The following is a 24,591-nucleotide window of genomic DNA, read 5'->3' on the forward strand; positions in this document are numbered from 1 at the left end:
TTCCATTTCCCACACACATTCTTCCCTCCCTCCCTCCCTTCCTCTCTCTCTCTCTCTCTCTCTCTCTCTCTCACACACACATACACACACACGCACACACACCATGGGGGGATGGTCCCATGACAACCCGAATAGTCTCCAAGCAGCAGCCATGAGTGAAGTGTCCTTCAGGCTCCCAGAAGTTCCCTTTGCTGATCAGATGACATGGTGACACTGCCTTAGGCTTCACCAGATGCGTCCACGACCAGAGACACTAGCTTCGCGTGGTGACTTCCATCTCCCTTTTCCTTCCCTGCCTGCCTCCTCTCACACTGACCTGGCCTTGGCAGAGGTACAGGATAGCCTCTCTGGCTCTCTGAGCCCCTAGGCATCCATCCGTCTCCCCACTTCCATACCCAAGAGCCCCTCGGGCCCTGACCACAGCCTCCTTCTCACCTCTGTGAGTTCCTCCCGCCAGATGGCCAGCCCCTCCCGCTGGAACCTGGTAGGGGGCACTCACCCTGCTCAGGGTTCCTGGAGGCATGTGACCCCAAGCAGGTGGGAGGCAACCTCAGTTCCTTGTCCTACTTTTTTAAGTTTCCAAGGAGGGAGCAGCAGACACCAGCATGTCCCCTCCTCCTGGGCCCCAGCAGCCTCTCCCCCAGCAAATGGGAACCGATTGAGAGCACTCTCCTGGGGAGATCCGCAAAGAGACCCACAGAGAGAGTCAGAAGGGCATGCGACTGACAGAGAGATGGGACCTGGAAGCAGACAGACAGACCTTTACAAATAGGCAGCAGTTTCCATTACAGACGAGACCCCCAACAGGAACGGCCACAGCCGCACTCAAAGCTCCAACACACTTTGAGACCTTTCAAGAATCACCTGGCTTTTGACCATCTCAGAGCCACTTCTGTGTGTGAAAATATATACTTTGGGAGACGTCCCCCGCTCCCCTGTGGGCTTCTCCTGCTCCTCCCCCAGAATGTGGTCCCTCAGGGGTGGGCAGTCCTGAAAGCTCTAAGGTGGCCTTGTCAGGTGAGTGGAGCCAGGGGCCAAGGCCAAGGTCATGGGGGTCTGCAGATGACAGAGGTAAAGCCCTGCTTAGGGAGAGGGATAGCATCGATCCCCACCGGAAATGCCACGCCCCCTGAGACCCCTGTGCAGCACCCCGCTGACCCCAGCGGTTTGCCCAGAGAGCTCTGGCCGTCCTCAGGGGGCCCCCACAAAGTAACGAGAAGGGACCCCAGTGGGCCGCCACAGGGATAGGTCTATTTTCTCCTTTCAGGATGAATGTGCTGGTACTGACAACAGAGAACCCTGTCTTGGCCTCAGGAGCCTGAGTGGCAGGTGAACGGGAGCTCCCCTCTCGCACAGGCCACTCCCACCCTGGGCTCCCCTGGGCGGGGCTTGCGGGTGCCCGGCTCAGGCTGTCCTGGGGAGGGAGACAGAGCCCCCACAGCTTGGGGAAGGGTCCGTGTGTTCCCATGCCAACACAAAGTGTAGACACTGCTACTCTGGAAACCATGTGCTTTATTTGGAACCTCATTCTGAGGGAACCTCCCCCCTGGGTCATAGAAAAGCTGCAAACCACGTGGTTTGGTACAAGGCAATGGCTAAGGGACTGCAGGAAATCCCTTACCGCTGGGGCCCTCGTCCTCAGGGCCTCAGAATTCCCTGGTCATCCTGACTCTTGGCCGAGCTAGGCCTATGCAGCTAGGACTCCTGGGGTCCTGCTCAGCCCCCGGCATCTTCCTCAGCCGAGGAGTGAGAAAGTGGGTATGGAACAAGGGCCAGAGTCCCCACCCGAGGCCCGGGCCTCTGTCCTCCACCTCGGGCCAGCGGCACGGAGCAGCCACGGCTCCTCACATCCGCAGAGCCCTGTTGCTCCGGGTACGTGTCAGCTCTCGGGTGAGGGACCACGGAGAGTGGGATGCCCGCGCGGACAGGTGGGTGGCCGCGGGCCCCGCCCATCAGTACAGGTCTGCAAAGGGCTTGGAGTAGTTGAACATCAGGTAGTCCATGTAGTAGAAGTCGTAGGTGCGTTGTCTCTGCAGGGCCGAGAGCTGGGTGAAGTACTGGTGGGTGATCTGGGCCGTGGTCCGGGCCTCCTGCGAGTGCCGGTCTTTGAACTGGGGGAAGGTCAGGTTCCGCGGCGCCCGGATGAGGCTCAGGAAGAAGTTGGCGTCCTCCTCCATGCTCTCAAACTTGCCCACGAAGTCATAGTCGATGAGGCAGGGGCTGCAGAGCCGGCTGACGTGGTCCCAGTGGATGTCCATGCCCACGGGCCGGTGCACGTCCAGCAGGTACTGGACGAACTCGGGGAAGCGCACGCCGGAGCCCGTCCGCAGCGCCTCGCGAGAGGCGTTGGCCCGGTACCGGGCCAGGATGGCCTTGCCGAAGACAGGGTGGTAGTAGCTGTTGGGATGCTCGAACTTGTCGCGGAAGGCGGAGACCAGCCTCTCGAAGGGCTCGCGGACAAAGAGCATCTTGGTGTAGGTGCTGAGGCGGTGCAGGATGCCCTGGCGGTCGAAGGTGTCCAGCCGCCGGAGGGCGCCGCCGTAGTGCACGGTGTTGTGCTGGATGTCCGCGGTGGACGAGGCCAGCCCGGCCATCACCATGAGCACCCGCTTCCAGTTGGAGCAGCCCGCCTTGGGCACCTCGCAGTACAGCACCCGGTGGCGGTCCTCCACGAAGAGGCGGGACACGTGACGGGGCGTGACCGCCCTGCGGCTGCTGCTCGCCCGGTACTTGGCGCACGCCTCGCGCATCACCCGCTTGCGCTCCTGCTGGCTCCGCTGCAGGGTGACCCAGTGGCCGGCCGCGGCCCAGGGCGCCGGCCGCACAAAGGCACCGGCCGAGCCGTTGGCCGGGACGGCTGCTGCAGCAGCGGGCGTCTTCTTGATGAGCAGCCGCCGGCGGCGCTGCCGGGGTCGCAGACGGGCCCCCGTGTTTCGGGGGGCTCGAGGCCGGTCGGGTACCAGCAGGTTGAGGCCCCTTGGGGCCCGGCTGGACAAGTCTCGGGTGACCTTCTCCGTAGGGGCCTTCAAGTCACCATCCCGGGAACTGCCTGGTGGGAGATCCTGAGTCAAGAAGAGAAATGGTTATCAGGGTGGACACGGCAGCTGGGCGCTGCGGGTCACACAGGTCAGACGCTCACAGTGGCCGGGGTCCCTGCCCCCTCTGTGGCCTGAGTTTATTCCGGGTGAAGGAAGAGACTAGCTGACCCTGTGGGATTTGACCCCTCTGGTCTGAGCCTAGGTCCGGTCCCCAAAGACCCCCCACCCCTAGCTGGCCATGGTCTTGAGGCAGAGGTGCAGGTATCTTTTCAGCCACGAGATGGCGCAGGCCTCCCAGGAACCTGCACCTGGCGAGGCGAGCCGGCGGGAGCCGGAGGCCTGAGGAGGCTGGCGCAAATTTACTGCCTCTATTAGCACAAGTCCAAAGCTGCCATCCGACAGGAAAGGGAAATTCATGGGGCCAAAGCTGTGGGCTTTGTTCCCAAGGCCCCTGGGAAGGACCGGACGCATTTTTCTTTCCAAGAATGAATTCAACATGACCTCCCAGTGTTCTCCCCTGCCCTCCCCAACTTTCCCCAGGCTGCCGGTGCTGAGATTTATCTGACTCTCAGAACTCACGTTGTAGGGCTGCTGTGGCCTGATGCTGAACTTTATTCCTGAAAAGCAGAGAGGACAATATTAGCAGAAGTACCATGTGGCTCCCAAGGACCTGCTCACGGGCTCTTGATGCTGGACACGCGGGCTGCAGGGCACTGGGGGTGGGATCTGCGAAAAGGCAATTCAGGGGGGCAGAGAGGAGCAGGCATGGCTCAATGTGAGTGTCCCTCCACTCCTCTACCCACATGGAAAATGAGGGTGCAGAAAGATGTGGTCCCACAGGCTCCCAAGCTGATGACCTCTCGTATCTTACCTCCCAATGTGACCTGGAAGGTCTCGAAAGGTGCCCTGCCCAGGTGTGTCCACACATCTGCTCAGTGGAACAGCCAGGAATCTCATAGCACTGCCCCGCACCCCCACACAACCTCACGCTATCATTAAGCCATGGGGAAAGGACCCTTCAGAAAGCTCTGCCCATCCTCTCTATGCGTTGGCCAGCCCTCGATCTAGTCTATGTGGAGCTTCTGTACTCGGAATCCCACATACACCCACACTTTTGCACACACAGGCCTGGGAGTGGAACACATGCCTTCCCTTGGATGTGCCTCCCCACTGGCTCTGGGGAGTCCTCTAACCTAGGCATCTACTTCGAGATTTTGGCCAACTCGGCTGGCCCTGGGGCTCTGATGTGAGCTGGCCACCTCCTGCTCACGCTGGTCTCCCCCAAAGGGCTGAGCAGAGCCCAGGCGTGGAGTGATTGTCCGGCAAGCACTTGGCACTGGAGGAAGATGCAGACAGATAGATCAGTGCATTGCTGACCACACTCTGCAATGTCCCCCCCCCCCTTCCCTTGAGCTTCGCTGAGGCCAAAGTCACCGGGATAACAGGCTCTGGGGAAGTGAACCTTTGGTCAGAGAAGATGATTCTGCTTCACACTCTGGTTTGTTTTGGAGGAGGTCCTAGGGAAACAAGAGGATTTCCTTTGGGGGAACTTATTTCGGAGTCTCGGCCTCCTTCCCCCATCCCTGCCTGGCCACGGAGACATCAGGGCTTTTCCAGCTCTGGTGCCACGGAAGCGGCGGTTTCTACTCTGAGGCTTTGCCAAAGGCCACAGTCACAATCAGAACCAGCCACCCTTTAAACAAGCGAAGACTTGAACTTCCAGTTGGCACGATGGGGCACACCTGACCGAGTTCCGGCTGCTGCTGGGCTGTGTGTGCGAGATGTGCTGGGCGCCCAGCATGGGGCCCCATGGGGGTCCTGCCGTCTCTGTATACATGGTATAGGTCCAGTGGCTGCAGCCCAGCTGCTGAGAGGATATCCAGGTCCTCTGTCCCTGACCCAGGGACTCTGCCGATTTCTCCATGAGGTCCAGTCTTACGGGTTCAGCCACTGCTATGACCCTGACCTCATACTGGTCAGTCTGAGGATGTGCCTACACGTCCCCTTCATTCACTAGCTACCGAGGAGGTGGGGACGTGAGGTCACCCCTGGGCTGGAAAGCCGACATTCCCGGGGCCTACTGGGAACTTCTTCAAGTTCCAAACGTGGCACAAAGGTGGAACGTGGGCACGCTGCATGTTTCTTTTGTTGCAATACTTTTCTTTGATCCCTTTGGGCTGGGAACAGGGGTGTGCCCTTGCCTGGGCAGAGGACAGAGTGTCCGTACCTTCCTGGGCATCTCCAAGCTTATGGGCAATATGTGTGTACAGGTGGGGGAGCCCTGAAACAGGGCTTCCAGACTCTTCCACGGAGGCTGAGGGGGAGCTCCACATAGAACTGGCTGCACCCCTTCGGGCATGGGATGCAAGCAGTGGGTACTTGACCCTGAGACAGGAGTCTTTTCACATTGAGTCCCTCACCAGGGTCCCCTTCTCATCCCAGAGCATACTTCCCTCCTGCCAGCCCCCCTCCCCCCGCCCCTACCCTTCTCTGCCTCATTCCAGCCTGAGCTTCTCCAGCTCCTTTCTTTCTGACACACGCAGGTTTCCTCCTGCAGCCAGTGATCACAGGTCTCTTCACCAAAAGGGACTCACTGCACGTTCAGTTTTCCTCCACACTGCTGGGTTTCCTTAATTATTTTCTTCTGGTGACGGCAGCTGGCTCTGCTAAATCACCTCTCCTCCTCAGAGTCTCAGATACGGGAATTTACTCTGCTTGTCAATCCTGTCAACTCGTCAAGGTATGGTGGCACTTATTTATATTCCTTTTCTAGAGCAAATGAGTCATGCCAGATTTGGCCAAGAGTGGGACTCAAAAGCCACTCTCAAAAGGCACCCTGCCAGCCGGTGGAGCTGGACAAGGATGTGCTTATGGAGATGTCAGCCCTCACAGCTGTGATCTCCCGCTGGCCCTGTCCTCACAGCCTGGAGGGCGGTGGGCTGTGGGACCTGTCCCATTTTGTCTGTGCAGACTGGACAGAAGGGTGCTGAGCCTCAAGGGGGTTTTCGAGGTTGGCCCACTTGAAGGCTGGAGAGAACATTCCTGCTGGACGGAGCCCCGGTCTGGGGGAGTCCCTGACCTCTTGGCCACTTTTACCCAATAAAGCCAACTCGGTTGCAACTGTCCCCTTTGAAAAGAATAACTGTCTTGTGGAAAACCCAACAACAGATCTTATGTGGAGCCCGAGTTTGCCACAAGCTGTATGTTCTCAACCTTTCAACTTACCGCAGCTCACTTGGCAAAGACTGACCCTCTCCCATATGCCATTTTGGAAGAAAGACAGGAAGTTAATGAAGGAAATGTAACAGGCTCTGCCCCCTGCCAGGGGCCCACTGGCCCTACTTTTCCTGTGGAAGAAGCCACTCTTCCATGCACTGCTTGGATAAAAGCCAAAACAAAGATCACCCCTAGCTCTGAGCAAGTGTAGGCCTTGGGTGCCTTGAGGCTGGGGTCTGCATACCCCACAGTGGGCTGCATTCAGGACACTGGACAGCTCTGTGGAGTGACCAGGGAAGGAGAGCTAAGGGTCCTACGTCTGCTGCACCCACGAAGAAGGTATTGCCACCAGGAGCCACCAGACTCAGTGCCGGGGGGGGGACTTATGCCGGGGTGGGGGGGGGCGGCGGCGCTTGGCTTCAATATAACCACCACCAGCCCCTCCCAAGCCCTCGAATGGACATGCAATCAGATAAAAACAGTGGGCTTGCTGAGCAACACAAGCCACAACCCCTAGCCTCCTTTTCCATTTGATGTCACCAGTGTTGCCGCATACCTCCGCGGTCTCCCTCACCCCACCCTGCGGCAGAGGAATCCCAAGGCCGGTCATGTACATGCTCCACGTTCAGCGTCTGAGTTACCTGTCTTCTCCTTTCAACATAATGTTAACAATCTGTAAGGGAGCTTCATACCCTGCACGGTGAGAAAAAAACAACCACTTTCTCTTTCTGGACAGATGACATTTGCCGAGCGGTTGAAACACAGGCTGTACGGTAAGAGTGAGCATTGGTGAGAATAAACAAGGCGTGAGTTATTGAGACTGCCAAGTGGGCTCCACACTGTGAACTCTTCATTGGCTGAGGGTTTTCCTCTGAGTGTTTGGCTGAAAGCTTGCTGTTACCTGCCAAGGGGAGGCAGAGGCTGATGATGGTGTATGTGCCCAGTTTCTTATAATTAGGCTGTGAAGCCTGGGTCTGGGGCAGAGCTGCGGAGGGGGCTTCATGGTCACATGGGCTGCTGCCTCCTTCCGTCCGAGTCACAGGAGAGAGACCTGCTGGGTTCAATTCTAAAGCCCTAATCTCTGCTGCCCAGGACCCACAGAGGGTCAGGCTGTGTAGACCGGCGACACTGATGTGAGTTAAAACAGGATCCGAGTCCCTGGAAAGGGCTGGAAGTGCCACATGAACCCTTGGTTGACCACGTCTGAGGACAGCGACTGCTATTCTGGCTGCTCAAATCTCAGTCCCAGGTCCTGATAAGTGGGGAGAGGGTCCTGCTACCCTGAACGCTGCGGCCTGGGGGCAGACAGGGCTGCCCCAAAGGAGTCAGACCTGCAAAGGGAAACAGATGGGAGAACGGAAGGGGCCAGCAGGGCCCTGGGGCATGGGTGTGAGTCCACAGTCCCTGCTCTGTGCAGTCTCAGACCTGTGGTCCTTGCATCCTCAGAGCTACATCGAACTATGTACCCTGGATCTTCTGGTGGCTGTGCCTGCGTGGCCACCATCATCTGTTCTGTCCACCCACAGGTCCACTTCTGCTGCCCAACAGGCCAGGAAACTCCCAGGGCTTTCAGGCTGGCCTGAGCCAGGGAAGACACTGGAAACGAGGCCCCCACTGCATCTTGTTTCCCCCCATGTATGAGATACAGAGTCCAAGCTTCGGTCCCATCCCAGACTCCTGGCAGGCGTGTCTGCCAGATGAACAGTGTTGCCCTGCTCTGCTGTTCACAGAAGCTCCCGCACTGAACACATGTGCCGTGAGAAAGGTCTCTGTGCCGTGGGGCAGCCGGCAGGGCCCGGCAGCGTTCGGGTCCTCACGCAGTGGTGATGAGCCACAAGGAGTGAGGCAGGGATGCTGGCAGGAGAAACTGAGCCAGGAGGGTGTGCTGCTCATTGGGATCAGGGGAGAAAGCCCTGAGGGAACTGCCAGGCCCCGCTCCGCAGGAAGTACAGAAGGGCTCTGAATGAGGGGCTCAATTCGTCCTCCGTGGCCAGGCCATATATATGCGGGGGGTTTATTTTAAGGAATTGGCTCATGCAATTGTGGGGGCTGGCAAGACTAAAATCTGCAGGCTGGAGAGGCAGGGAAGAGTCAATGTCGTAGGACGAGTCTGAGGGTCCCCTGGAGGCAGAATTCTCTCCTCCTTGGAGGCCCTCAGTCTTTTCTCTTAAGGCCTTCAACTGATTAGACGAGGCCCACCCACATTATGGGTAACCTGCTTTACTCTAAGTCTACCGACTTAAATATCCACTACGTCTAAAAACACAGCTTCACAGCAACATCTAGACTGGTGTTTGACCAAACATCGGGGCACGGCAGCCTGGTCAAGTTGACACAAAATTAACTGTCACAAGGGCTATAATAATTTCTTAGGGCTTGCGGTAACAAAGCACCACCAAACTGGGTGGCTTAAAATAACAAACACAATTCTCTCACAGTTCTGGAGGCTATATGTCTGAAATGGAAGTGTCAGCAGGGCTGTGTTCCCTCCACAGCCTCTTCTAGCTCTTGGCAGCCCCAGACGCTCCCTGGCTTGTGGCCACTGAAAACCAGCCTCTGCCCCCATCTTCCATTGTGTGTGCCTGTCACTTTTCTTCTTCTTCAAAGGACACCAGTCATTTTGAATTAGAACCCACCCTAATGACCTCATCTTAACTTGATCGCATCTGCAAGGGCTCTATAAGGTCATATTCACTGGTCCCAGGGTTTGGGACTTCAACATAATTTGGGGGAGGCGACACAGTTCAACCCCTAGCAGGGGGTAATGTGACCTCAGGGGGCTTTAAGAGCACTCTAGAGGCAGGGCAGAAAGAGTCTGGAGGAGGTGAGAAAACATGTCCCCAGCTGATCAGTAGATTGTGTTAGTTCTCCATGTTCTTGGGCAAGGACCATGTCTTTTCTGTGTCGGACAGTCTGGCAAAATGCCTAGCACACAGCAGGAGCTCAATAAATGCTTGTGGAAAGGCTGGTGCTGCTTGGACTGAGAGCCGCCCCTGGAGGAGCTTCTCTAGCTCGGTCTAGCAGCCTGTCCACGCCACCCAGGAGGGGTGGTTAGATCTACGACGCACCCAATTGGCGGCCTCCCCTTGCCATCTGTGGGGCACCAGGCCAGGCCTGTGGCCCCAATGTGGCCACACCTCCTCTGGCTCTTCTCCCACCAGCTCAGGCTCTGCCCTTTTGAGGGGCAAACCCCTCATCGGCCTCTGATGCCTCATTGTGAGCCGCTCCCTTCCTCTGGGCAGGTTGTTAATTTATGCAGATGAGATGCAAAACTGAAGTTTAAACACACTCAGCAATTAGAGGGCAGCCTGGACTCAAGGCACAGAATTCAGATGGAAGAAGCCTCACAGAAGGGTCTTAAATTCTCACTTGTGATCACAGGAAAATCCGACTCATTAAATTCTCTGCTCGGGCTCCATGCACAGCCGTGCCCGCCTCTGCTGCCCAGGCCCAGGGCAGGGAGACAGGGTTCCCGGCTGCTCTGCGGTCAGAGTGTGGACCTCAGGGAGGGCCAGGAGCCAGGCCAGGAGCGCCCCGCCTCCCACCCCGGCAGGGCGGTGGGTGGTGCCCCAGGACCCTCTCCTCTTGCCTCAGCCTCTGTGGGTGGGCTTCTTCCCGTTGTTCGAAGACCACCAACCTCATGGTGAGGCGACACAGTAACCCCTGACCCTTGGCCCAGACCAGAGGAGGGGCTTCCCCTCCCTTCTCCTGGAGACTCCACTCGGAGTCATAGCTTTCAACAAGGGGTCGTGTATTTTAAAAGAAAAGAGAGCAAGAGCACAGCTGTGTGACCTTGGACAGATCCCTCGACCTCACCGAACGTTAGTTTCCTCATCTGTAAGATGGGATAAAAAAACACCCATCTTGCAGATCCATAAATGTGCAAATGAAACATGCACGGTGCCTGGCACGGAGAGCCCATGGGAGGGAGGCCGCCAGAGCCTGGGGCTCCTATCGCCGGGTCACCTTCACAGCAGCTGAGTTCCTCTGAGCCCAGCTCTTGCACCAGCGCGGGGACTCTGGGACCTGTCTGCAGAGGAGGGAAGCAGGAATCTTCCCGTCTCGGGCTGATGGGCACCTGACGGCTCTGACCACTTCTTGTTTTGTTTAGCGATTCCATTCCCTCGCCTCCGTGATTAGGATCCACGATTCAACTGGGTGGTTCTCTGTCAGCTCAGCCTGGGCGGTGAATTCCCTTCCGGCTGTCAGAGCGGGGCACTGGAGCTGCCTGTCAGTCAACCAGCCAGCCAGTTAGCCGGTCTGCAAACCCAACAGCTGTTCTACTTTTCCACACTCACCCATCTGCCCATCACTTGAAGGGATGTCCCTGAGCATCTCCCCCCACTCCAGTATGCCTGCCTATCCACAAGGAAGGGGTCCCCAGCTCCTGCTCCAAAGCTCTCCTCTGTCAGAGCCTGGGGGCAATTCCTACCATGTTGGGGGGGGGGTCGTGCCCCCCCCCCACAGGGGCCACGCACTGCACTGTACCTCCACGTGTGCATGTCACATGGAACCAACGAGGGACAGCATGCACACTGAGGGGGTGCATCACACTGCTTTTCTGTGCATGCATCCTGCCGTGTGATGCAGCGTGCTCTGGGTGGGGAGCGTGTGTGTTCACGTCCGTGCACAGCTTCAGAGAGTACGTGGCGCATGGCTTAGAACAGGTCATGCCTTTCCTGCCTTCGTGTGTTCTTTCAACACATGAGCCTGGAAGGATTAGCAGGAGCCTGTGAATGCTGCTGCAGGGGAGAGAGAATAAGTTTCTGACACTGGCCGGCTAAGCCCCAGTGCCCCCTGGCGGCCCGTCTCTGCCTCCCCTGCAGGCGACAGAACACAGCATGCTGGCCAGCACCGTTTGTCCATTCTCTACACACGGACTGAGCACCTGCGCGTGTCAGGCAGAGTCTTACACACCGGTGACCGTGTCCTGGCCATGAATGGGACAGTCATGGCCCTTGCCCTTGTGGAGTTTACGGTCTAGCCAAGAAATGAGGCACGGAGCAGTTCACGTGTGATGGTTGCAGGGGCGCGTCAGCAGGTGGCATGTGACAGGGGAGGGGTATCAGGTGAGGTCTCCCTAAGGTAGTGACAAGTCATCGGCGCCTGGGGGTAACGAGGGCCTTCCTGTAGGAGATCGCCTTGCACCATGAGACCAGGGCTTACGGGATGAAGGGACAGAGAGACCGAAGGGTGTCGAGAAATGGTAGCACGCTTGTGGCTGGCGGGGGGCAGCAACCTGGGGGCCCTATCGTCCTGGCAAAGACCCCTCGTCTTATCTCCTGAGGCCCAAGGGGAGTCTACAAAGGCTTTAAGCTGGCAGCTATTTGGAACTTAAGGACCATTCTGAGATGAAGAGCGGAAGACAGAAGCAGAAAGGGTGGTCCGCGGTTGTTGCCACCGTCCAGCAAGGACACGTGTGAGGCCTGAATGCCGGCGCTCATGGCAGAAGGCGGAGGAAGACGTGGCGAGTATTTCGGCAAGAATGAGCAGGGCGGTGCACGGTGAATGCTTAACCCTGGCTCCCTGCGTGGTGGGGAGGACCAGCTCTGTAGTGCTTGCGGATTCCTGTGGTGTAAACACTTCTCCATGGCGGATTTCAAGCTAGTGATGTGAACAGGGGGTTGGGCCCTTGTGGGCTGCTGGTGCAAGCCAGCTCTGGGTCAGTACCATCTGGGGACTGACTGGGAGCAGAATAAGGGAGATTCTGGTTTCTGGCTTGAGCAGTGGGACCCTGATGCCATTTCCTGGGGAGGGGGTGCAGATCCACATTCAGTTTGAGAGGTCTACGGGGTCTCCCAAGTGTAGACGTCCAGAGGGCAGACGGAGGATGCGGGAGAAGGGGATGAGCTGGGCGGACGTATGCGTGCAGGAGCACATCCCAGCCTGGGGTTGTCCGGGGCCTGGTGAGGGTGCGTGAGAGGAGGGGCAAGCCGGGCTGCGGCAGCCAATCAGAGTCTGCCTTTTGTCCAGAGCCCACAGGGAGCCACAGACTCAGGTTCTGGGCGACTGTGGCCAGGTCAAATGGCACTCCTCCTGCTTGGCTGTCAGGGGCCTAATTTGGTGTAAGTATCGGTGAATTCCCACCAGAGGTTTCCAAGAAATAAAAATGAGTGAGTCATGCGGGAGCCTGAGGCTGCCTCTTTGCAGGGGGAAGTGCCCGCGACACCAACTGGCCCAGCCCCGTGACGGGCCCTTCTTCACTGGAACCCAGTTGGGCCATCAGAGGCCGCCGGCGGGGCAGCCTCATTCCTGTGGTGGCCCCGTCACAAGATAATGATCGGTCCAGCTCTGGCTGGCTTCAGGATGTGTCGTTCCGGCTGCGGCGTCAATTACTGAGCTGGCCTGTGGCTGTCAGACCCGTCACAGCCGCTGCCTGCGATACCCTGAGAGCCGCTAAAGTAAATCCGTTCTAGCCGATGCTTCCTTGGAGCTCCCCACTCCCCAGCCACCCTGGGCCTGCTGCAAAAGCCGCTCTGTCCTGAGGGACGCACTCCAGGCCCCCCCAGGGGTGGGGGTGGGGGAGTCAGGCTCCTGGAGGCGGGCCCACAAAGGGGCTGCCTAGGGGGCTCAGGGACGGAGGCGCCCCAGAGGCCGTGCACACGTGGTCACCCCTACTGCCCACCGATTGCACCCAGAGGGGCCCCGAGCCTGGGCAGCAAGCCCTCCCTCCCAGCCTGACTCCGGCAGCTGCAGCTTTAGGCTCTCCAGTACCACAGAGACCGTGGAACGGCAGCTGCATTTCAGGGATCGTCCCGTGTGCCCCTGAGCAGAACAGAGCCTCTGGCGACTCACAGGTCACCAGGCTAAGCCTGGAGTTGCTTGGAGCACTTGCGGGCAGGAGCTGGCAGTCAGTCCAGCTGATCCCTGCCATGCGCCTGGATAGCTGCAGTCCATATCTGAGAGGAGATGTGACTCCCGAGGCGCGGCCTTGAATGTCAAGTCACATCGAACCAAGGAACTGGGCCCCCAGCAGCTCAGGGAGCCTCTGGCCAGCTTCTCTGAGGGGCAAGGCCTGGAGTATAGCAGTAATCTTGGCCTTGGTGGATGCTGACTGTAGGGGACACCACCGTTGCTGGACATCCAGCCAAGACCCACCTCCTTTCGCTTCTGGCGGGCCAGCCCTTGCTTCTGCCCAGCCCGGTGCCCTGGGGTCCGGCCAGCCGAGGGCCACACTGGGCTGGCTGTGGCCTGACCGCAGCCAATCTCAGGCCATCCTATCCTCTCACCACTGTGTGGTGGGCTGGGCTCCACAGCCACATCACACACTCACACAAAGACTCACAGCCCCCGGCTCAGGGAAGGTGACCAGTTCTGGGGCACTGACAGCATGGCTGAGATAAGACGGAGGGCCCTGCCAGCTGCATATTCAAAGGTCTTTCTAGAGGCAACTGGGGAACGGCCCAGAGAAGAGTAAGGCCTAAAGGAAGGGCAAAACTGGTTAGGATTCTTACATCCTAACACAGGTGAGAAATGGGGTGCCTGAGCTCAGGCAGTGTGGGGAGATGGGAAGAGGAGGGAGGGCTGCCGGGCTCGGTGAGCCAGTGTGTGAGGGGGAGGGTAGGAAAATGTCTGTCCCCCCCCACACACTGTCACAGGGAGGTCCAGGGGGACAGAGGGCTGATAGGGGAGAAGACCCGACCCCGAGGTAGGCCATATCGACGCAGAGACACGAGCTTGAGTAAGGCTCGCAGACAGAAGCTCTCAGCTGGCAACAGTGCAGAGCGTGGGTAAAAACTGTCCAGACACAAACCATGCAGCCCAGCCCTGCGCCTTCCAGCATCCTTGAGAGCACAGCCAACATAACGCCGCATAACAACACCCTCGTTAGCTCTGAGCACAGGAATATTAAGTAGAACCAAACCCTGCAAATGTCATCCAGAATTTTCACAACTGTGATGTGCACTGAGAACTTGCCGAAGTCTTTAAGGCAACCTCTCGGCCGAGACCCTGGGTCCACTCCCGTCTCCAGCGTTTTGGGGGGACGCCTCCTTAACTATGAGAGGCCCCATCTGCTGGGAGCCCAATGCCCTTTGCCAGGGTGGGGCGGGGCTGCCGGGCTTCTGGAAGGCACTGTCTGAGGTCTCTGAACCTTCCCTTCAAGCTCAGCAGGTGTCTTCAGGAAATGAGAGCCGCCGGCCTTGCAGATGGAGCCTGGTCCCGTGTAATGGCTGCTCGAAGGTGGTGGGGGTCTCTGTGAAAGAAGGAGCTGGTGACGGTCCTGAGCTGTTTTCCGGCTTCCTTTGAAGTCCGACCGGCGGCAGCTCTCAGGACGACGTGAGCCATCGCAGGCACAGAGACGACCCCACCCGGCTGCGTGTTTTTCCTGCGGAATTAAGACTCTCCCGTCTTCCAGACGACCCGGCGTGTGTTTTGGGCACCTCTTTGCAGTTGTGAATATGCTATTCCAAGAAACAAAAGAAGCCCGGCTTGTGCCTTCGGCTTTCCACGCCTGTGTGTGGTGCGTATGAGGCGCTGCTGGTGGAGGTGTGTGTATGGGCCGTCCGCTCTAGAATTAATGATTCGCGAGCTGGGCGAGAGCTGTGCAGCCCACCGAGGCGTCTTCTGCAGGATTAAACGTCATTCCTTCTAATGACTTGATTTATGTCTGGAGGTTTACAGCTCCAAACAAAATATTGTGATGATGGCAATAAATCACGCCGGGGCTGCTTACAAACGGCAACGAGCATGTTTTCTGTTTGTTCAGGAGGTGGTTACAGAGCGAGGGGGTGCTGTGTAGGAGCACAGGGAGAGCACAGGACACATGGGGTGTGGGGGAAGTGGGCAGCGTGAATGGGGTGCAGCAGGCTTTGAATACCCGAGGCTTTGTGAGAATTTGCGATTGGAGACAGTGGGGATTTTGGAAGAGTGGGACGTGTACAGGAAGGGCACTACCCTGGGTGCTGGGGGCAGTCATAGGTGGCGGACCTCCTGAGAATGTCATTTCCAGCTTTCAACCGCTGTCTGCCCGGCTGCATCCCTAGCGAAGAGCATGAGCTAGCTGAGGTCAGGGCAACGGATCCTCCCAAGGATGACACCTTTCCTCTGCGCTCAGGACAGCTTCTGGAATACACCGGGGCCATCTTCTAGTCTGCAGCCCCGTCTTGGGCGGGGAGAGAGCAGGATGGGTCAGGCTAGAGCCGCTCTGTAGGGCTGAGCTCCTCAGGAGAGTGAGGACCAATCTGGCTGCAGACAGGCGCCCCTGGGCTGGCATCTCTCACTCAATCAGTAGAGAGTGATCGCTTCCCACCGAGACCTCACCCTGCCAAGAAGAGCTCAGAGGAACACTGACGTCAGCCTCAAGGTTCAGGAAGAAACTGGCAGCTCCCGTCCTTGGCTGAAGTATTCTGTCAGAGACACCGTCACCCATGCCCCCAACATCTGGGACAGGCTGACCTTGTGAGGCAGGGCAGGGGCTGGGGAAGGCGTGGCGGGGGGGGGGGCGGAGGGCACAGTGCAGCAAGACCATTCCCGCCAACCAGCTACCGCTCTGTTCTGGCCAGAAGTCTGTGAGAGCAGGAGCCTCCTCCTCGGTGAAATTAATCCTGTCCCTGGCATCTAAGCCCTGGGAAAGAGGATGGGAGGAGCTAGAACTGGGATCAAGTGTCAGGGAGGGTCTATTCATCCCAGGGGAACACAGCACGTCTCTTCGAGGCAGAGATGTGTCGTCCTCAGAAGAGCCCACGGCCTAAAATGCCACATCAGAGACACTGCCTATAAGAAGTCGTGTTACAGGGTGACTCAGGAATGCTGGGCACTGGGAGAAAGTGATCCTCACGGCACATTTAACTGGCAAGTGGGGGTGGGGGGAGTCTCGTGTGTTGTGCAAGGGGTGTCCTCCACGTCAGATGTGATGGAGCACGGGTGATGGGAAGACGGCATGTGGGTGGCACACTGGTGGCAGCTGGGCGTGTGGGTGGGTGGATGGTGGGTGGTGGGTAGACGGTTCGAGATCCAGAGGAAAGGATTTGAGACAGAGGCCAGGCAAGCGCTAGGGCTGGACAGGTGGGTAGCTGGAGAGGAGACAGGGATGGGGAAGCCACAGGGCCACAGACAGGCTCCAGTCCAGCCCCGCTGGCTAAAGGCACAGCCTCTGGTTGTGCCTTCCCTGGAGGCAAGAGGGACAGCTCCAAATCGAAGGTAAGCCAGGGTCCCCAGTGACCCCCTTGAGCCCTGAGGGTACGTGTCTCGCTGTTGCGAAAAATGACCCTTCCCTTTCCACCAAACACCAGAAGCCATCTCCGACGGCAGAAGACAAAGCTCTGCCCATCTTTGATTAAAACAAGGGCAAAAATAAAATGCTGTTTGTTTTCTGAAGTCTGGCAAATTTTGATAACGAAACCCTTAGAACGTATAATACCGAAACCTTTCTAATTCCAGGCAGATAAGGAATAATGGTAACGTTATTTCAACTTCAGAAGCAAGAAATAACCTTTTATCACCTAATTTAACAATGTTACTGGGAAAATATGTTAGGAGAATGTAAAATGCTATTTAAATGATAAAATATGCTGTCTCGGATGGCAAGGGTTTTAATTGCCACGATCAGAGTCCACACACACTTCCACGCCAGCTCTGACAGACACTGCTAATGACGGTGGCCATAACGAGGCGCGGCGGATGGGGTCACCACCGATTCTGCCATCTCTCCTGGGAGCTGCCAAACCCGACAGCTGCCCGGGCTTCTCGGTGCTCATCAACATCACTGCCTTGTGAAGTATGAATCGGTTCCGATATTAATATTAATCGGCCGACACATTAATATTAATCAGCTCATATACACTTCCCATGACAACGAGAGATAAAGGAATCTTATTATGTGGTGGATCAGGGAACACGGAATATCTAAGCGTACTTCCTTGGGATGCACAGCATAAAGGAGCCTAAGCCTCTTAGGCATGTCGTCTCCGCAGAGAATGGACCTGGGGTGCACGCATGGGCAAAGTCACAAGCAGGGAAAGTGAATTCCTCTCCAAGGGGCAGGGAGGTGTTTCTCCCCAGTGGGTGAGCAGGTTGGGGGGACGGTGGCGGGTGTGGGAGGCTCCCACAGCCCTTCCGCGTGGGGCGCGATCTGCAGGACCTTCTCCGGGGACCAGCAGGCTGCACAGAAGTGGCCCCCGGACTATCCAAAACAGGACAACTCTGCCCTGACCCCCAACCCACCTGGCCCTGGTGGAGGGGAAGTGTTGCTTTTGTATTTGGTCATTTGGGGCCTGGTGGTGCTTGAGGACAGAAGGGCAGCTAAAGGAAAGCTCTGTGCTCTTAGGCATTTCAGCAGGCTTGGTTTTACTATCCCTGTTCTGCATGAGAGCAATGAGTCTCAGGGAGGTCGGGTGTCCCGCCCTTGTCCACACCGCTGGTTGGCTGGGTGGGTGGCAGAGCTGGGGTCGGGGCCATACCTGACTCTGTGCCCTCGTTCTAACCATCAGGTAACTCGGGGGACAGTGGGCTGGCCAGGGAGGAGGTCACAGAGGTCTCAACACAGCCATCACAGGTCCGAACGGGCACCGGGGGTTCCTCCTGGGGTTCCTCAGGAGGCCAGCCTGGCGGGCGGTGGCGGGTGGGGGGGAGGCGGAGGTGCAAAGGCAGCGTCCTCTCCGCAGGGCTTGCTTCCCGGCACCCTCACTTGCAGACGGCCTCCACAGGCAAAGGCACATCTGAGCACGATTAACATTTTAAGCACTAATTATTTTACTTGGGTGTCTAAGTCTGAGGATCCTTCAATTTCAGTATAATTGGAGAAAAATGGTCATCAGTTATTGAACAGCAGGGGGGCGGCTCCATGCTTCCCCAACACCAAGCCGAGCCGAGAATCATCCGAACATATGGGTCCCCGAAGCAGCCGCCGGGCGGCCGTGCCAGGCGAGGGTGCGGTGGGCGGGCCTTGGGCACCCTGCCCCACTGTCCCTGACATCTGGTGGGAAGGCTTTCGGGCCGAGTTAATGACTCGCCTTTTTATCTTTTCCATTTTGTTCCATTTTCTGCAACAGCATCTGTTGCAAGAAAACCAAATGCAAGAGGAAATGGGATTCATTATTAAAAGGAGAGCTTATAACGTCCCCTTCACTCCCCCTTGTACTTGATAATAATCTGAGCTCATAATGAAATCCTCGGGCCCTCCCTGGCACGGCTAGAAGGGTTGCAGGGGTTGGTGGGGGTGCACTTGCCTGCTGAGGGACGGGTGCTATTCTGGAAGGGAGGCTCAGTGCGAGGGGCTTCGGCCCACCGCCCACTACTGCCTCTCCTCTCCCTGGGGGGTGGGTGCCTGGTGTCCAGCGTCTCATGGGAGAACCATGAGGTTTTGGTGTCCAGACTTGTGGAAAACTACAAAGGAGGTTTTATTTTGCTTCGCCTATTTTTTTCCTTTGGTCTCCTCTGAGCAACCAATTAAGAGGATGAATAGCTCTGGACCCCTGACAGGGAGACTGAGAAGGTGGGCCTCCCGGAGCCTGGCTGCTGGTGCGGGGGGTGGGGGGGGGGTGCGGCTCTCTCTCCCTCTGGGAAGCCTCTGTGGACTGCCTGGGGGTGGGGGCCCAGAGGGAGGAGTGGTCTAAGACACAGGCGGCCGGTAACTCTGGCCTCTCCTCAGGGACAGGCCCTCAGGCCCAGGTAATCCCAGAGGGCAACGAGCAACAGACTCCGAGGAGGCAGCGGTCTGTCCCCCTTGGTGACTTTGCTGGGGCCAGAGCCCCCGACGAAGGCATCTAGCTTTGCATCCTCCCAACCCTCACCGTGACCCCTATGATCCCAATCACTGACTCCAAGAGGGTCTCCTAAGTGACCCATGCTGTCACCATCCCCCTCAGCACACCCTGCTTGGGTCCCATTTCTCTCTCAGGTTCCAGACCTGTTTGCCTCTCCTTCTCGGGGAGGGTGCCCATTTCTTGGGCAGGCCTGATGCAGAGCCCCCTGACGCAGGGGCTGGGTCCTTCCAGGACTCACCCCACTGGCATGTCTCTGAGCAATGTGGTCCCTCAGTCACATCAGGGAACCTGGGACCTGGGGTCACCATGAGCACCGGCTCCAGGCTTCACGGAGGCGCTCAGGCCCTATGGGACTCATGCGATGCAGCTCGTGAACAGATAGAGGGCAAGAACCACTCAGAGATCCAGAGTGCCTGCCACGGCGCCTTGCCTGACCTGTGCAATGACCCCGGCCCTTTCGTGACCCTGGCACTGTGTGAGCCCAGGCACAGTGCCCTCCACAAAGGCTCCTGCCTCCCTTCCCAGGAGTGTAAGCCTGGCCTAGAAGGCTGGTCTCCTGTCTCCGCAGCCCGGGGCCTCTGGGAGGTGCACCCACTCACCACACCCACGGTGCCTCAGAGGAGAGATGTGGCAGGACACCAGCCTGCTTGTCCACGGAGGAGAGGCTGCAGCACCTGCCCGAGTGACCAGCCCCACCGCTCTCTGCTCTCACACCCACCCAGCCGTTCTGGTCAGCGTGGAGGGCTTTGATTCCAAGCCCCAGTAGCCGAAAAGATCCTGGTAGCCCTGGGCTCTTACAGAAGCTCATGAGGTCAGTGTGATTTTGACCCAATGGGACACATGAAGAAACCGAGATGCACACATGTTAAGCCACCCAAGGGTGCACAGCTGGTAGATGGCTGAGCCAGGATTTGAACCCAGTTGTCTTTGGCCCCAGGGTCTGTGCTCGCCACCTGCTGCTTTCTCATGGTGCTGGGCTGGTGGCGGCAAGGTGGGGCCCTGCTGAGCATGGGACACGGGCTGCCCTCGCCTCCTCGCCTCAGTGCTCAGCACCCCTCCTCCCCACAGGGGCCTCTCGAGTGCTCCCCTCGGGGTCGGATTCTCCTTGTGGCTCTCCCTCCAGTTGCAGCCCAGGCCTTAACAGAAACAGCTTCCGGAACTTCTCTGATGCCCTCAGGTGTCTGTGCGTACCTGTGGGACATGAGCTTCCCAGCCTGACTTCTTTCTTTAGACTCTCTTTGTTCTCTGCTTTCGGTCCTGGCTGCCTTCTGACTGCGGCCCCTCCTCCCTCCCTGCATGGGCCCCCAGTTAATGAAGGTGGCCTGAGCACCGAGCATCCTCATAGAGCCGGTGGCCAGCAGCAAGTTTTCTGTCTGCGGCCTCAGTCTCACCATCTCTATAATGGGAAATCAGTGGCTTTGTTCCCAAAGACAAATGTGTCTCCCAGAGGATAGGACGATGTGAACGACCTGGCCCACGCACGGGCTTGGTGAAGGAACACGCAGGAACCCCCCGGTGTGTTCACACAGTAAGAGCTCCTGGGTGTCCCGATGTGGGCCAGACGCTCTATCTCCCCCTCCTCAGCTGGGACCCCAGCCCAGGCTGCCAGCAGAAGTGGAACCTTGAGAAAGGAACGTTCTGCTGAAGGGGCACCGGGGCTGCTGGTAGGGACAGAGCCGCAAGCCCTCCTGCCCCAAGTTGTGGATCCGCTTCCCGCTGGCTGTGGGGCCACACCCAACGTGCATGTGGAAGACAGACTGATGGCAATGAAGACTGGAGAGAGCTTCTCCTCACCCACAGCAGGTGGGAAGCAGAGTGCCTGGGGCAATTGAGACTGCGGATTTTTCAAGGTCCAAATGTATCAATGGCCTGGGTTTAACAGCCCCACCAGGTCCAAAGAAGAATTGCATGGATGTGGGGGTCGGGGGGGTGGGGTGGGAGGGGAGGCCTGGGCTCAGGCCAGAGGGCAGCTCTCCCCTTTGCCAGGGTGGGAGGGGACACCAGACAATCCATGGCCCCTCATTCATTTCTCCCTGCTGCCCACCCTGAGGAAAAATGGCGGGCTCCATCCACGGCCACACCGCTCCCCCAGCCCAGAGCTCGTCAGGAGTGTGAACTTGGAAGTGCGGCCAGCCCAGCCCAGCCTTCACTGGCTTCTGCGTCTCCACCAAAGAGCCATGCCCCATAGATGTGTAGGGGAAATCAAGTTCAAGGCTTAAAGGGTTTCCTTAGAATTGTTTTTTCGCGAAACATTTCATTCATGCAAAAAAAAAGTACATAGTGTACAAAATATACACATAAAGAAATATACATATAAAGTAAAAAGAATAAGAACAGAAACACCCAGGTCTTAGTCACTCAGTTTAAGAAACAGAGCTGTATCATACCACAGAGGACCCCTCTGTGCCCCTCTCAGACATCCCATCCCTCTCCAAACGGGGGTACTCACTGAATTCTGTGTTAATCCTTCTCTTGACTTATTAAACAGTATTATTTGCATGTGCTTGTACCCCTAAGCAACTTATCATTTACTTATTACATTTTTTAAATGTTTACTTTTGAGAGAGAGAACAAGAGAGAGAGAGAGAGAGAGAGAGAAAACGAATGGGGGAGGGGTGGAGAGAGGGAGACAGATGATCCGAAGTGGGCTCTGAGCTGACAGCAGTGAGCCCGATGTGGGGCTTGAACTCACGAACCGTTGAGATCATGACCTGAGCCGAAGTCAGATGCTTAACCAACTGAGCTGCCCAGATGCCCCTATCATTTATTTTTGCAACATAGCTTAGAACTGGCTACAGTGGGAGTATTTACACCACAGAAATGAGCAAATGCCATCATTTGCTTGTCCCTTGCCTCCAAAGCACATTAACCACCACGGGGCTGGTTGTAGACCACCTCCAGGAGGAAGGCATCACCTTCCAGAAGCAGCTCCTGTCAGCGGAGGTCAAGTCCCTGATTAAGGGCACAGCTGTGAGCCATTAGCAGCCTGCACAGCAGCGGGGGACAGGCACACCCACCAGGAAAGCAGATCCGGGCAGGGCACCCACAGCATCTATTATGAGTGATACCAAGGTGCAAACTTGAAGTGACCCCACAAATCAGTCCACTCATTTTTTATTCTGGGGCTCAGTATTTACAGGCCACTCCCTGGAGTCAATCACCTCTGCTTTTACCAGAGGTATTCCCAACCTGAAATTATTTATGACTCGACATTCAGGGAGGAAAAGCAATTTTCTCAAAATGTCTGATGTCATGATATATTGTCCCTTTGATGTGCATGTGCCAAGAACGATGGCTCTGTAGGTCTGCCCCTCAATTACAAATTACCCCGAATTAAAAACGAGAATTAATACTGCGTGGCAGGATGCTAGCTCAAGTAGCATCCAAAGAAAATGCCTAGAGCATCTTCTGGAAAAATACATGGCTTGGAAGAAATTACGACATGCACCAGGGCTTTGGTCAGATCACTGCTGTCTAGGGTTCCTTCGTAAAGTGATACTGGAGTGCAGGGTAGCCGTTGGCCTCCTGGCTCTTGGGGTCCTGGCCACGCCTGGCCACATACCTGTGTGCAGGTCCCAGCACCACTTCAATAAGGACAGCGATGCCTGTGTCCAGGTGTGCTGTGACAGTGAACTCTAAGAACATGCCCACCAGCAGGGGAATGGATAAAAAGTATGGCGTTTCCGTACAATGGAATGCTCCTGTCCATAAAGAAGAAACAGACTACCAATATACACATGTGACAATGTGGACGATGCTCACAAACATGCGGAACAAAAGAAGCCACACTGTCCACACTGTGGGGTCTCACCCACAAAGTTCTACAACAAGCGTAACTGATCCCTAGAGAGAGAATAAGACAGGTGGCGCATCGGTGCCGCGGGGGATGGGGACAGAAAGGGGTGAGCAGGAGCACGAGGGAAGGTTCTGGGGTGAGGGAAATGTTGTATATCTTGAGTGGGGTGATGGTATACATTTCTCAAAGCTCACAATGAAGGTGTTTCCCTGTATATAAATTATACCTCAATTAAATTGCTAAAAAATTGTATGAGCGGATTTTAGAACTCTAAAGTGCCGTGTGAAAAAAAAAAAAAAAAGCTATTTCAGTTTTGCAGACGTCGTGCTTGTATCTCAGAAACCAAACGGCAATACCTGGAAGGAAAAAGCTTTTATAGAACTGAAAAAAGAACCGAATTCAATAACATCAGCTGCAGTTAACTTTCAATGATCCTTGAGTAAGCAAAGCAATGTGGAAAAAATACTCCCCCCACCCCCTCCGCAACCGAAGCCTTGGGCAATCCTTGCCAAAGGTGGGACAGAGCGGCCAGGTGAGTGGGGGCTGGGAGCCAGAGGTGAAGGTTGCAGTCATGAAACTGGGGGGGATGATGGGGTGCACAGCCACGTTTCCCTCCAGAGGTCAGTCACCTCAACTGAGGCTGTATCTTTATCCTGGGGGCTGCCTGTAACCAACAATGGGTTGATGTGGAGTAAAAAGGCTCAGACCTCTTGCATCAATTCAGGACAACTCTTCTGGCCCACCCAGCTCCAGAGCTCCCTGTGGGACTGGCTGGCTACGTCACAGTCCGGCTTCTTCGCCTGCCCAATTGCTTCCTTCTCTCCCCCCACAGGTGTCAATTCCATTGGAAACCCCCTCCTATACACTCCCTGCACCTCCCCTGAGTCTTCCTCCCCAGGAATGTGGCACTCGGTGCCAGTGGTCTGAAAACGCAGATGCTAAGATTTAAGGTCAGACTAGAATCGCCTGGCAACCAGCCACCAATGAGGACCCCAGACCTGGCTGTAGGTGGAGCACAGGCAGCCCCTGGCAAGACGCAGGAATGTGATTGTCAAAATTTTTCCTGCGGGTGAACTAGGACGGCATGCCAGCGGAAGTGCACTGGTGTGTCCCAAAATGTATCAAAATGATGGGGCGCCTGGGTGGTGCAGTCGGTTGGGCGTCCGACTTCAGCCAGGTCACGATCTCGCGGTCCGTGAGTTCGAGCCCCGCATCAGGCTCTGGGCTGATGGCTCAGAGCCTGGAGCCTGTTTCCGATTCTGTGTCTCCCTCTCTCTCTGCCCCTCCCCCGTTCATGCTCTGTCTCTAACTGTCCCAAAAATAAATAAACGTTTAAAAAAAAAAATTAAAAAAAAAAGTATCAAAATGTTGAGAAATATGGGGCAAATGGTAATTGAGGGACAATGGTATTGGTTGGCTATTGCCTCTTTGGCAAGCTATCAAGAGACTTGTCCTCTGCAGCAAGAGGACAGTTGCGGGGCTTAATGGTAAGAGTGGCTGAGCTGCAGAGAAGGTGAATTCTCAGCAGTGTCGGGTGCCTGATTAAGAAGGACTGGGACCCTGAGAAATGGGGTGGAGACACCTAGATTGTTGTATGTGAAGAGGAACGGGACCACACCCAGAAAGAGGTGAAGGACCTGGAAAACAGGTGCTGGCAGGAGCCAGGAGTGTTCACCAAACTTGATTCTGAGGGTGTCAGATAAGCAAGCAGAACATAAAGTTGGATAAGGAGGAATACTTCATAGGGGAGCATTCTCCTGGCATACAGGATTTAACAGCATGGCAAGGACCCCAGATGATGTTGGTAACACACTGCTAGGATGCTCTTGGAAACACA

General features: G+C 56.6%; 1 protein-coding gene across 3 annotated transcripts in view; it reads right to left on the reverse strand.

The window, feature by feature from the left end:
* Positions 1-1,492: 1,492 nt before the first annotated feature.
* The window catches only part of CHST8 (carbohydrate sulfotransferase 8), a 128,564-nt gene continuing 105,465 nt past the window's right edge, over positions 1,493-24,591 (reverse strand). For all 3 annotated transcript variants that reach the window (XM_045442520.1, XM_045442521.1, XM_045442519.1), the window contains exons 3-4: positions 3,618-3,655; positions 1,493-3,062 (exon numbers count right to left, since the gene is read on the reverse strand). In XM_045442520.1, coding sequence (XP_045298476.1) covers positions 1,953-3,062; positions 3,618-3,655 — 1,148 coding nt within the window. In that variant the 3' untranslated portion in view covers positions 1,493-1,952. The remainder of the gene's footprint in view (positions 3,063-3,617; positions 3,656-24,591) is intronic.

This window comes from Leopardus geoffroyi, chromosome E2 (assembly GCF_018350155.1).
Source record: "Leopardus geoffroyi isolate Oge1 chromosome E2, O.geoffroyi_Oge1_pat1.0, whole genome shotgun sequence".
NCBI lineage: Eukaryota > Metazoa > Chordata > Mammalia > Carnivora > Felidae > Leopardus > Leopardus geoffroyi.